Source organism: Salvia hispanica, chromosome 6, assembly GCF_023119035.1.
Source record: "Salvia hispanica cultivar TCC Black 2014 chromosome 6, UniMelb_Shisp_WGS_1.0, whole genome shotgun sequence".
NCBI classification, from domain to species: domain Eukaryota; kingdom Viridiplantae; phylum Streptophyta; class Magnoliopsida; order Lamiales; family Lamiaceae; genus Salvia; species Salvia hispanica.
In genome coordinates this window covers 13,393,695-13,408,164 of record NC_062970.1, presented here as the reverse complement: position 1 = coordinate 13,408,164, position 14,470 = coordinate 13,393,695, and the positions used below count along the sequence as shown (strand labels likewise).

Below are 14,470 nucleotides of genomic sequence, written 5' to 3'. Positions count from 1 at the left end.
TCAAGGAGAATAGGTTGGCGAAAGAGAAAAATGGAGAATGAGAAAAAGGGTTTATTCTTTAATTTATCAATTACTCCATATAAGGGGAATTCTATAATTTATAGAATTTCTACGTGCTTGATTCGACTATACAATCCTTATAACAGGCTGGGCGCGTCTTCTTCCTCTTCGGTCGACCTGCCTCCTGTTGGTCGTCGCCGGTCGATTCGGATCCCAGCGGTTGATCACTCTGGTGGCCGTGCATGTCTTCATGCAACTGTTGGGTCTCGAGGTCCCTATCATGCATATTAGTTTGATATTGTCCGATTTTGTCATTTATTTTTGAATCATTTTCAAAAGATCATAAACTTATTAAAATGAAAATATTTATATACCCAACTTTGATGTCAGAGCAACTTGTAGGGACCGTGGCCAAAAGTCAGTGTGTACACATTTATTATGAGTCTTTTCCACGAGCAAAATAGCTAACTATCCAATAATCTGAAGACATTGATGAAGTTCATGTATTTAAAGTTGTTAAGTTTTAATTGGCTAGTTATTTTGAAGACACGAGAGGGAAAATTACTTATAAACAGATTTTGAAGGATTGAAATCAGGCTTTTAAAGGAGAGTTAAAAACAAATTCATAATTTTTTTAAAAAAATAATACGGGCATTTGCTCCTCCAAGGATCCTTGTGGCTTCGCCCATGCCTAAATCATATTTCAATAATGAAGTAATAGTAACAATAACAATAACAATAAAAATAATATTTTCTATTGACAATGCGATGCCATAGTTTAATTATTTGTTACAATTAGGATAATCATTAATCCCCAACTTTGATCAACTTAGCAAACTCCTGGTTACTATATCCATCCTAAGTTAGTTCATTCGTTTCTTTTGGACACAAAATTTTAAAAATTGATGTTTAAAGGTTGAATAGTGGTTCAAGTGGAGACTGAAGAGAACAAAATATAAGAGTATTTAAGAATACGACACAAGTACTTTAGGACAAAAGCGAGTACAACTGTGCTATTCACAAAATTCTTTGTTGCTAGCAAAAATGATTCGCTCATCGATTCATCAAAGCTCAACTTTCGATCTCTATCGAATTGAAGACTCAAATGATTAACCAATTAACCCTTTTAAATATGGTGGCCTTATTACAAAGTACTATCTCCGTCCCATAATAAGTGACACATTTCTTTTGGAACACAAGTTTTTAGGTAGTGGTGTTTAGTGGTTAAATTGAGAGAGAATAAAGTAGAGGTGAGAAAAAGTAGAGTGAAAAAAAGTAAGAGAGGGATAGAGTATTGGTTTTTCGCCATAAAATGAAATGCTTCACTTCTAGTGGAATGACTCAAAAATAAACGTCTCACTTATGGTGGGACGGAGGGAGTATAAATTTTGGAGCACAAAAGATGTCAACTTAGTTATCTGAGTCTGATCAGATTGAAGACTTTCTGCAGTCTAGTCTCCAGAAAATTCAAATTTGCTGTTGTTCGTTTAAATAGTTACAGGTCTTTATTTTGTTTTACTCATGAAAAGACTTAAATTTAAGTAAATAGATGTATAACGTTTTATATAATATGTCAAACACAAATATTTTGAATCAACTCATTAGTTACCAGAAAATTCAAATTTACAGTTGTTCGTTTAAACATTTCCAAGGCTTTATTTTCTTTTACACATGAAAGGGACTTGTCACGAGATTTATACATAAATACATAACGTTTGATACAAAATGTCAAACACATATATTTTCAATAAACTCAATGATGGATTCTGATTCCGACACCACATTGCAGAAGAAGCTAGATGCAGCAATGCCATGGGAGGGCTTATACATCGCCGCAGCTTCTACAGTATGCATCCTTGCAATGGTGGCCGATGCTTTCAACAGCTTCCGCCGCAAGAAGCTATGGTTTCCCTGCAAATACACCTCTCTCAACGCTGCATCTTTGACTCTATTAGCCGTGGCAATGAAGCTGCCCATGGATCTCAATACCGTCATGATCAACACCATCACAGATGCATCTGCAAAGTTCATCAGCTTGATCTTCATGTCAACAGCTCTCAACACTCTGATGCCTTCTCTGGGATCCATAAACGACAAAGAGCTGCTCACAAATTGCGTTGGCCTAGCCCTTCTCGTGGTCACCATCACGGCTAATGTTTCCATTCATACCATTGAGGTGCAACGTTTACTATCACAAGCAATGATCCCTTCTGTTGTGATGTTAGTTTCTCTTGCGATGCTAGTTTGCTGGCGCTTAGCGTGTCAGCGATGAAGAGGAGTCTGAAACTGAAGTACGAAGAGAAGCACAGAGAAGCTTTGGAGAAGGAGGAGGAACTGGTGGAGGGCTTCAACATGGCTGATCAGAGAAGACAGATGATGAAATACTGGGTGATGGCAGAGAGCAGCTGCCCTCAATTTCTGATAGCGCGTTCTAGTGTTTGCGCAGCTTCATCTATGATCACCTTCTTTTTCGTGATCATGTATACTTTGGTACATGTAATTCATGGGATAATCAAGTCTGTGCCAGGGAAGACGCCCTATGGAGTTTACACCAAAAGGATTATAGAGATTCAGTTCTATGGGGCGGGGATAGCCGTGATTCTGGCTATGTTGAGATGGTTCGTCACCGTCAGCTTTCGTTGCTCATCAACTAACACGTGGATGATTGAAAGCTACTGGATTCAGACGCTCAACGACTGCAGAAACAGCTCCACAGGCATCAAAATTGGGCCAAACAAATGGGGCAAAGGTCTTCTTGATGCAAAATGGAGTGTCCTAACTTTCTGCATTGGAGTTCAGTGTTTTATTGTTCTTGCAAGCAAAACCCTCATCTTCTTTTCCAGCTTCATGGTGGCTCCATTTGTGTTTTGCTTCTCTCAGATCAACAAGTTTGCAAGAAGGCACCATGATGCTTCATCGGGTGGTGACGACGTGGATCCAAACCTAAACAGTTACATTCTGTTACTAGACGGCGAGGTGGACCTGCTGACAAGCTTCGTAAAAAGCATGTGCCGCGAGGCTGATGGCATGATTCAGATAGGTAGAGAAAAGAAGCCCTCCAACCTTATCAATCTTCTACACAAGTCTGTTTACTCCAATAGTAGCCAAATTACAAGCCTAGTTTCTCATGACTGTTGGACTCTACAAGTAGTCACTCTCACAAGCATTGCAGTCGCCCTTCCCAACATCTCCCAGCATCAACGCAAGCAGTTGTTGAGAAGTGTGAGCGAAGGCCTTCCTCTTGCAAAAGTAGTCGAAAAAACTTTGGATACAAATGCGAAACTTAAAAGCATTAGGAATGCTGCAAGTTCTACTTGGGTGGAACTGCTAGTTTACTCAAAGTGGGTACAGATCGATCTCACAAGTGGATTTTTGTGGTGCAGAAACTGTGAGCAAGTCTTGCAAGAGCTCTCTGATAAAGCCGAAGAGATCGTCATGGGGTGGAAGAGTGAATCGCTAGATTCCAATATGGGAAATCCTCTAAACTTCCCAGCAAGAGTTGTGGCTGCAAACTCCATGTACAGAATTTGTCAAACCATTTTGTTGTCCTATGGTGAAGTGGAAAGTTGTGAGGACATGTGGGAGAGATTGTGTGTTATGATCGCAGATGTTTTTTCTGCGTGTCTCACCAATTTGCCATATGCTATAACCAAAATGTGTCACCAGAGTTGCATTGAGAAGCGAGAGAAGACCGTGCGCCAAGCGTTTCTGCTTTTGGGAAAGACAGAACAAGTCCTTGCAAATATTCAACAGCATCAACGGCCATGTATAGATCATGAAGATGAAGCTTCAACAATGTCATGCGTGAATGATTTGGCTATAACTGTGGGCTGCTGAGCAGGCCCCATGCTTGGGCCGTCACAGGTGACGAGCATGGGTGAACTGTTAGGATGGATACTAAAAGCATGTTTCGACCTGCTTATTCGTATGTAACCTCATTTCCCAGTTTGAATGAGAACTGAGAAGAATTATTTTCATCACATTGTGTTTTGTTGTTTAATTTATTTAAGAAAAAAAGAGTACATGTATTTTACATAGTAGGATAAGGGTGATCGTATCATCACTAAAGGATCTCTTATTTGGTCCTTGCAGAAACAAATTGATATTCACAATCCAGATAGGAACGGGATTGCATATCGTAAGAGGTTGAGGTTGAGGTTGAGGTTGCAGTGTCAAGCCTGAACTCTCCTAACATTTGGATGATGACAAATGACACTTGGTGTAGCATAGTATTGAAAGGACAGCAGTGAGATAAGTCCTGAAGACGAGATCTCAAAATTATTATTTTTGAATCATGTAGTACATAACATTAACCATACGTTATTAATTTTCTATTGTCTTGACTTGTCAACATGTGAGGTGTTTAAGATTAAGGTTTTATTATGCATAAACTCTAGCCAAGTGGAATTTATTCAGGTCCCTGGGAAAAGGTCTCATGCATACAAAACAGTGACAAGAGGCGAGACATGGTAGTGTCGATAATTCCTCAATACCATCTATAAAAACATGCCCTTATCGGGCATGTTCTGATCTTCTTTATATCCTTGTTTTGTTTGCTAAGTTTGCATCTAGCTTTAGGATTTATATTTAAAATTTTAAACTGATGATCTCTACAACATGCCATCTAAGATCATTAGTGTTGGAGTGTTCTTCATCAATCATTTCCCTTCAGTTCAGATATTAACAAAAGACGAAGGACATACACGTTGTACGGTGTGTGAGACATTCACATGTAAATTGTCCCACCTCAAAAACAGATCAAGTTAATACCTAGTGAGTGATCACCAATTCGTTTTAGGATGAACCACTCATTTAAGTTTGGTTCTCCACTTCACAGGTACACTTCAAGGAAACCATACCTAGCCTTCATAAAACCTACCGCTTTGTTCGTCCCCTTGCTTGGTTTAGGAGGTGTTCTCCACAGATAATGCCTCTTAGTATATTATAATTTTCTGTTTACTTATTTTATTTACTTACCCGACCAAAACAAAACAATGAAATACTGTAGTACTAATATTTATACATTTGGTGCAACCTGTTGTGCCGAGAGGCTGATGGCATGATTTAGAGGGCTAATTGCTTATGAATTGGATTCTCAAGAATATATCTTAGAAATTGCAGTAGCTTTGAATTATTCCATGACAACAAAAATAAATGTTGTTCAACAGAAATAACTTGCATCTCATACAGTTGAAGAAACACATTAAGAGCAACAAGATGTGATGATCAAGAACTCAAATCAATAATACTGAAACATAACAACCTAAACAGAAACTTGTGTAGGAAGGAACCAAGCTGATACACACCAAGAATTCAAGCTTTGAGCCCTCAAATATTCCAAAAAATAGGAAAAAATATATCCACACATATAGTGCATAAACATCATAAACAGAGTGTATATGGAGTGTGCAAGTATGTTCCTGACCTTATCGCTTTGAGAACTGTGGGCGCTTTCTAGCTTTCTTTAGCCCAGGCATCTTTCTCTCAAATACTCCAGAGTCCCGGGTGGGTAGGCCTTCCTGCTTCAGAGGCGATCTATGGCTGTCACTGACCTTGAGCAAGGCCCGAGCAACTCCAAGACAGATGGCTTGGCCTGCCCAGAGATAGGCTGCCACCATGTGCTTTTATAAAGACATCGTTAGCTACTCTCATATCCTAATGCCACCAGAGGAGTCTTGACATACTGCAACCACAAAGGGTTGCTTTGAAGGTATTCCTGCACAAATATTATTCAATTCGTTTCAGCCAAGTCATTATTAGAACTACCTTATACACTATAAAGTTAGATAGTTTTCGGCAACCAAATTCAAATATATTTATTTGCAATTTTGCAGTAAATGTTTTGTTTGCAATATGTGCTGTAGAAATATGCAATTTCATGGTGCTTAATCAAGGTTGTCTGAGTAATTTGACTCTGTTCATCTTCTTTCACTCCCTTACCTTGAAAAAAATAAACAAAAATCATCTTACATTAACTTCAAGTATGAGCTCAACAATCCACAAGTATAGATTCGTTGTCATGATCTACACATGGCTGTTTCTGTCGTCGAACAATTCTAACAACTTCTTCCGTCTTTCCCAAAAGCAGAAACGCTTCCCGCACTGTCTTGTCTCGCTTCTCAATGCAACTCTGGTGACACATTTTGATTATAGCATGTGGAAGATTGGTGAGACACGCTGCCAGAACATCTGCAATCATCACACATAATCTCTCCCACATTTCCTCACACCTTTCCTCTTTACCACTTTACCAGATGACAGCAAAATGGTTTCACAAATTCTGTACATTGAGTTTGCAGCCACATCTCTTGCTTGGCATTTTAGAGTGTTTCCCATGTTGGAATCTTGCACTTCTTCACTCTTCAACTTCATCAAAATCTCTTCGGCTTTATGGGAGAGCTCTTGCAACACTTGCTCCCAGTTTCGGCACCGTTGAAATCCACTTCTGAGATCAATCTTTGCCCACCTGGAGTAAACTAGCAGCTCCACCCATGTAGCACTTGCAGCATTCCTAATGCTCTTAAGTTTTGCAATTGTGTCCAATGCTTTTTCGACTATCTTTGCAAGAGAAAGGCCTTCGCTCACACTGCTCAACAACTGCTTGCGTTGATGCTGGGAGATGTTGGGAAGGGCGAGTGCAATGCTTGTGAGAGTGACCACTTGTAGAGTCCAACAATCATGAGCTAAAACTAAGGTTGTAATTTGGCTAGTATTTGAGCTATCAGATTTTTGTAGAAGATTTATAAGGTTGGAGGGCTTCTTCTCTCTACCTATCTGAATCATGCCGCCAGTCTCTTGGCACATGCTTCTCACAAACCTTGTCGGAAGCTCCACCTCGCCATTTAGTAACAGAACATAGCTGCTTAGGTAGTTCAGATCCATGTCATCACCACCCCGTGATGTATCATGATGGCGTCTCGCTAACTTGTTGATGTGAGAGAAGCAAAACACAAATGGAGCCACCATGAATCTCGAAAAGAAGATGAGGGCTTTGCTTGCAAGTACAATAAAGCTCTGAACTCCAATGCAGAGAGTTAGCACACACCATTTTGCATCAAGAAGACATTTGCCCCATCTGTTTGGCCAAATTTTGATGCACGCGGAGCTGTTTCTGCAGTCGTTAAGCATCTGAATCCAGTAGGTTTCAACCATCCAAGTGTCGGAGTGTGAGCAGCTAAACACAACAGTGCACCATCTGAACGTAGCCAGAATTGCAGCCATCCCCAGCCCGATGGACTGAATATCTAGAATCCTCTTGGTGTAAACTCCATAGGGTGACTTACCTGGCTCATTCGTGCTTGTCCCATCAAGAACATGAACCAAAGTATCAATGATGTAAAAAAACGAGGTGATCACAGACGAAGCCACGCAAACACAAGAACGTGCTACCACAAACTGAGGGCAGTTGCTCTCTGCCATCACCCAATATTTCATCATCTCTCTTCTCTGATCCTCCATCTCGAAACCCTGCAGCACCAACTCCCCATGCCTCTCTTGATAAAGCCGTTTCAGCCTCCTCCTCCGACACGCTAACTGCCTGGGAGACTAGCATCCCAAGAGAAACTAACATCACAGCACAAAGGATCACTACATGTACTATGGAACGTTGCAGCTCGATGACTTGAATGACCATATTAACCGTGATGGTAATCACGAGAATAGATAGGCCGGCGGCATTCGCCAGAAGTTCCTTGTCATTCATTAGTTAATGAAAATGCACCCATGACCCAAGTGGTTGGTTTTATTTTATCAAAGACTATAAAGACAGTCCATACTATGTGTTAGCCAACATATTTGACTATTAAAATAGTATATGGTGGTGAATGCTGAAGTTTGAAGAATTGGAAGTTGGAACTCTGCAAGCCTACCTTATACTTTGGGACGGTAAGCCCATCCCTATGAGTTTTCTTCTAGTAATAGTGAAGACAAAGCTCATCAACCAGAATAGTCAAAATTCCTTATTTAACTACTAGTGCTTATGTAATTGCTTACACTACTTATCAAGGTGAGATGTCTTCCTTCCTAGTTTAGAGGTTACCAACAGAATAGAAGCTCTTTTTTGTAGAAGAGAATCTCATGTATTGTAAATGTATCAACAACAATCATAACATAAGTCTTTGTTTTTTCTGTATTGTTCAATAAGTCCACGTCTTTCTTTAACCTAGACCTTGAAATCAGAGCAGGAAAGCCTAATCAAAAGTCAACAAACTCCAACAATGAAGAACAAACAGATTGATCAGCCTGAAATTTTGATTGAGATTATGTCAAACTTAATACTGCAATACAAAAAAAAAAATCTAATTAGAAATACAGAACACAGTCGGCTACAACCGCTTAGTGAATGCCTCCAACGCCTCCATAGAGAAAATCAAAGATGTCGTCGATGGTAAGAATGGACATAACAATGGAGCAAGTGAATGTTACCAGTGCTGCTGCGAGAAGACGGAGGTCTGTCGAGGAGAATAGGAGATGGAACTTGGCGGCAAGAGAAATTCAGATCCTGAACTAAAATTCATAATTTACTACTCTCTGATTGCAAATCGCATAAGTACATGAGAAGTTTGCACTATGCAACAAGGAAATAGCATGGTGTATCATTGTGACTCCATTGCTATTCAGACATTTTAAATCTCATCAAAAATGCCCGGATAGGGGGATTGAATTTTTTTATATGTAAGCATTTATAACTCTGCACTAGTAACTCCCAAATTCCCTACATAATTTTTTTTATATGTTGTAGCATTTATAACTCTGCACTAGTGACTCTCAAATTCCCTACATAGGTAAGCGAACACATCCTAAAGATTTAAGTTAGTCACAAACCAAGACCAACAACCATTTTTAAAGACAAATTGCCAACATCCAAGTTTGATGTATGATGCCCAGCTCCCAGCACGAAGCAAGGCAGGTGGCGGCAGCGGCTGTCACGACCATACTTTCTAAGGATAGTAAGCACGGTTGATCATAACTATAGGAGGGTTAAACAAAAACTTGACCATTGCTCAAAATAAATGAGAATAATTTGAGAGAATTAGAGTATCATCTCAACAATAAACATCTCGAAAGAACAGTCTCTCAACAATATATGAACTCAAAAGAAATGCTCTACGCGTCCCATAAAAATATGCACTCTTTTATTTTTAGTCCATCAACAAGAATATGCACTTTTTAGTTTTGAAAACTCTTTTCTCTTTATTGAGGTGAGACACATTTCCTACTAACAATATTTTAAGTACTTTTTCTTTCTATTTCTCTCTTATTTTACCAATTGTGCATTAAAGCTTGTACCCAACTAGATGTATATATTCTTGTGGGACGAAGGGAGTACTGTTTAGCGGAAGTGTTCAAGAGCGAATGATGTCATGTATGAAGACACGACACATTCAGAATACTAAATGAGACATATTTCTTCATTGACCTTGCTCAACACCCACGACGCTATCATAACTCAACCTGTACATTTTAAAACATATGCAGAGCTGAGTACTTGATATACTCAATGAACACACGAAAATAATTTTCATAATAAATCATGTCAGCCATTTTTTACTAAGCCCGGGGTTTTTAATTTAAAATGCCAAGTCACTAAAACATTTTTCTCATAAAAGTGACTATGCAGTCAAACATCATCATTTTCCTCGTACATAACCTCATATGTGAAACGAGAACGTGGTCACATTCTTGATCACATGACCAACCAACTCGAAAGATGGTGCGCGATCCCCTTTATGTACACTAACTTGAGTAGAGACTCACTCTTTAGTCAAACCCTAATTCAATTAAACTCATTAAATCTAGCAAAGACTCACTCCCACTAGCTGATCAGATAGACACATCATCAAAACAAAAATACAGCATGACACAACATATTTGGAATTTTAAACATATTGATAAGGCTCGTTTCATGCATTGGTTTTGGGTTAAAATTCTGTGTATTTGGGGCGCTGATCTATATTTCTGAGTTCATGTGCGTAATAAATCTGCCGGACCAAGGAGTTGTTGTTACCTGACCTGGAAGATGCAAAAGAAATGAAATTGAAGTGAAATTCAAATGTCGTCGTTCAGACCCGGAGGATCAGAAGTTGGCGACAGGAGCAGAAAGGAGCAAAGAGCAGATATTTAAAGCATCTTATTCAAGGGTACAAGCGTCAGATCACAAAAAGGATGCCCTAGGGATCAAAGCCTCACCTATATAAAGAGCTCAACCTTAAGGAAGAAGGAGCAGCTACATATCACTTCTACACACACTCACTTAGCTCACATTTGGAGACTCCTTGTTCCATTCCTGTTTTCACACTTCAAATACTCATTTCACTTGCTGCGCACTTGGAGATGGGGTGATTTCTGGACGCCGTCGTGGTTCTCGTCATTTTGCTGTCGTGTAACACCGCCTTGTGAAGGCGAAGAAACAATAGTTACCTTGCTTTGTGTAGTTTGCTTTCGTTTTAAGTACTTGTTGGTTTTAAGTTTCGTAACTTTGGTTTCTGACTTTGATCTACTGGATTCGAACATATTTCTCGTTATTATGGAAATTTATGTTGGGTTTTGTTAGATCTCGCTGAGTTGATGTTTATTTCTTGCTTTTCGCTTTCGTTATTGTTGATTGTTGGATGTTTGGAGCTGAAATATGTTGGTTTGTTGTTGGAGGCTGTGGATTTACGTATGGAGATGTTTGGATCTGTTGAATCGTGGTGGATTTGAGTTGGATTTTGGTAGATCTGGTGTTTGTTGTTTACATTCTGCATGATTATGGCTATTTACTTTCTGTTTCTTCATCTGCTAGGTCCAGTAGCGTAGATCTGTTAAGTTTCGGCTTTAATTTCTCGTTTTAAGTTTAGATCTGAAGTTTACTCTATTTTTATGGTGTTAAATGCTCTGTTTTTTCTGATATTCTCGTTTGATTCATGAAGAAGATGAAGTTTGTTGGTAGTTAGAATCATATATGCTTTTTTCAGTACTTTTTGCATGTCCTTTTGCTTTTCTGTAGTTTTTTCAGACCCTGGTCGTTTAAGGAAATTGGTCCCCACTGTTTGCTTTGCTTTTGTTTGTCTAAATTAGGAAAGTCTGTCTTAGTCCGTTAACTCCAGTTGTTTTAAAACTTTCAAATATTTCGTTTCTCATGTTCCGTACGTTCTCGTTTCTTAGACCCAGTAGGTAGAGTAAAATAGTTTAAGTCTCTCAGACCCAGTAGTTTTAGTACTCGACCCACACATTGCGTGGCAGCAGCCAACCCCCCTTTATCAAAACATCTCAAATGCAGTTTCGTAACACGTCCGTCCTCGTGGGATCGATCATTTACTTCTCTGCTAGTTGTAGTATAGTGAGTTGAGGTTTTTGAAGAAATAGAGTGCACCCAACGACCCATGTCTGATAGATTCACGATCTTCTAGCTTTTGTGAACTAATTGAATCCTCTGGACCTGTTAGATAGAGATAACATACACTGCACTGCACATCTATTTGACATCTTCACATATAAATCATACTTGATGGACCAATGACATTAGGAAAAAAAAAAGTTACTATAAACAAAAGTAACCTATATATATGAGATGGACCAAATTGAAGTGTCTATGAGATGTAAATTAATTAAAAATAAATAAATTCTGACTATATATGCCTGCACCCCATTACCTGCTCCTCATTAGGTGGCTTTGAATTTAGAGCAACTTAAAGGACCGTTAGCCAAAAATCAGTGTGTACGCATTTATAAGTCTTTCCAAAGAGTAAGAAAATATTTCTCTATCCAATAATTTGAACACACTGATGAAATGCATGTATTGAAAGTAGTTGCGTTTTGCCTGGCTATTTATTTTGAAGACACGATGCCTTCCTTTTATTATTTGTTACTATTAGGATCATCCCCAACTTTGATAAATTTAGCATACTCATCTTAATTGCAGATAAATTATTGTCGATCGAGCATAATTTAAAACAAATTTCATACTTTGACACTAAGGAGAGAAACATTTTATGTACTCTCTCTATGCCAACACTAAGGAGAGAAACATTTTATCATTCTACGTGTTCTCTTTATCCCAAGTTAGTTGAGTTATTTTTTCAGACATAAGATTTAAAAAATTGATGTTTAAAGATTAAAATGAAAAGAGAAAAACAATTTTTTTGCAAAAAAAAAAAAAGCGACTCAACTACCTTGGGATGGCTCGAAAAAGAATACGACTTAACTACCTTATGATAGAGGGAGTGTGATGTGAATCCGGGTGTTCAAAATCATAGAATATAACGATATCGAGGGTCATGGATTGATTGGGGTCCGAGAAGAGATAGACACATCACAAGAAACTAAATGGAACTGGAGTTGGATTCAAATAGTAGCTTTTTATCAAGATGACATCCAAATTAGACTCTACAACCACCATTGTCTTCTTCTTCGAGAGGGCTTCGCTGAGTACCTTGCACGCCCCAATCGGAGTCCGAGGGAAGTAAGTTATAGCCACTTTAAGAAAGTCGCGCAATGTAGAAAGAAACGCGTGGGCGGGCGTTTTGCCAAAACAGAAAACGCTCAGTCGGGCGGTGTTGTCGAGAGATCAGTTTTTGTTCAGGGACTTCGCGCGAGCAGGCGGGCGAAATGAGCCATGGAAAACTCCCAGTCGGGCGTTTTTTCCGAGATGTGACTTTTTGACCAAGAATTGTTTTATTTTGCTCCTTTTTCACTCCTAGTATAAATAGACATGTTAGGGTTTTTCCATGACAGCTTTGAATGATATTGTAAGAACAAAGACTCAAATTTGAGCACCCCCTTCATCTTCATTATACAAAATCCCTTGTGGTTGCATATCAATCTATTGCCGGGCTTAGATTAAATGTTAAGGTATGCAATTCTAGTTCTTGTGGGGATAGTTTTGTGTAGCCATTAGATTTTTGCTTTGATGAAAATTGTCTTGGGTTGTCTTCATTGTTTTGTAGAAGGTCCATAGGTTCCAAACATCTATTTAAATCATAACATTTTCCACAATATTCACATTAAGTACAAAATTATCTGTTAAATCTGGTGGTCTACCTACATTTAAATTTTGGTGCACAAAAGATGTCAACTTAGTTATCAGAGTCTGAGATTGAAGACTTTCTGCAGTTCAGTTTCCAGAAATTCAAAATTGTTGTTGTTCGTTTGAACATTTCCAAGTCTTTATTTCTTTTACTCATGAAAAGGACTTATCACAAGATTTATATATAGATGTATAAAGTTGGAATTAAATTGCCAAACACAAATATTTTCATTCAACTATACGAGCAACATTTGTTTCTTGATGGATTCTGATTCCGACACCACAGTGCAAAAGCAGCTCGATGCAGCGATGCCATGGGTTGGCTTATACATCGCGGCAGCTTCTATAGTGTGCATCCTTGCAATGGTGGCCGACGCTTTCAACAGCTTCCGGCGCAAGAAGCTATGGTTCCCCTGCAAATACACCTCTCTCAACGCCGCTTCTTTGACTCTATTAGCCGTGGCAATGAAGCTGCCCATGGATCTCAACACCGTCATGATCAACTCCATCACAGATGCAGCTGCAAAGTACACCAGCTTGCTCTTCATGTCAACCGCTCTCAACACTCTGATGCCTTCTCTGGGGTCCATGAACGAGAAAGAGGTTCTCACAAATGGCGTTGGCCTAGCCCTTCTCGTGGTCACCATCACGGCTAATGTTGCCATTCATACCATTGAGGTGCAACGTTTCCTATCACTAGCAATTATCCTTTCTGCTGTGATGTTAGTTTCTCTTGCGATGCTAGTTTGCCTGGCGCTTAGCGTGTCAGCAATGAAGAGGAGTTTGAAACTGAAGTACGAAGAGAAGCACAGAGAGGCTTTGGAGAAGGAAGAAGAATTGGTGGAGAACTTCAAGATGGATGATCAGAAAAGACAGATGATGAAATACTGGGTGATGGCTGAGAGCAGCTGCCCTCAGTTTGTGATAGCACGTTCTTGTGTTTGCGCAGCTTCATCTATGATTACCTTCTTTTTCGTGATCACGTATACTTTGTTTTATGTAATTCGTGGGATAATCAAGCATGTGCCTGGTAAGACACCCTATGGAGTTTACACCAAAAAGATTGTAGATATTCAGTCATATGGGGTGGGGATAGCAGTAATTCTGGCTATGTTGAGATGGTTTGTCGCCGTCATGTTTCGTTGCTCATCAAGAAACACGTGGATGATCGAAAGCTACTGGATTCAGACGCTCAAGGACTGTAGAAACAGTTCTGCAGGCATCAAAATTGGGCCAAACAGATGGGGCAAATGTGTTCTTGATGCAAAATGGAGTGTGCTAACTTTCTGCATTGGGGTTCAGTGTTTTATTGTTCTTGCAAGCAAAATGCTCATCTTCTTTTCTGGCTTCATGGTGGCTCCATTTGTACTGTGCTGCTCTCACATCGACAAGTTTGTGAGAAGGCATCATGATACATCATCGGGTGGTGGTGACATGGATCTGAACTACCTAAGCAGTTATGTT

The 14,470-nt window shown here is 39.3% G+C and overlaps 3 protein-coding genes across 3 annotated transcripts in view; 2 read left to right on the top strand and 1 right to left on the bottom strand.

Annotated features, from left to right (window-relative positions):
• Nucleotides 1–2,268: 2,268 nt before the first annotated feature.
• LOC125194734 lies at nucleotides 2,269–3,837 on the top strand. Its single transcript, XM_048092966.1, has one exon. It carries the CDS (start codon nucleotides 2,269–2,271, stop codon nucleotides 3,835–3,837), a length of 1,569 nt encoding a protein of 522 aa, XP_047948923.1.
• A 1,386-nt stretch (nucleotides 3,838–5,223) lies between these two features.
• Nucleotides 5,224–8,623, bottom strand: LOC125197406. The gene is made up of 2 exons (XM_048096143.1): nucleotides 8,425–8,623; nucleotides 5,224–7,563 (listed from the first exon to the last, which is right to left on the bottom strand). The coding sequence occupies exon 2, from the start codon at nucleotides 7,456–7,458 to the stop codon at nucleotides 6,199–6,201; it is 1,260 nt and encodes a 419-aa protein (XP_047952100.1). The 5' UTR covers nucleotides 7,459–7,563; nucleotides 8,425–8,623; the 3' UTR covers nucleotides 5,224–6,198.
• Nucleotides 8,624–13,267: 4,644 nt separating this feature from the next.
• Nucleotides 13,268–14,470, top strand: part of LOC125194733 (exocyst complex component SEC3A-like) — a 12,363-nt gene continuing 11,160 nt past the window's right edge. The window contains exon 1 of the mRNA XM_048092964.1: nucleotides 13,268–14,462. Within this exon, the coding sequence (XP_047948921.1) occupies nucleotides 13,268–14,462 (1,195 nt within the window). The remainder of the gene's footprint in view (nucleotides 14,463–14,470) is intronic.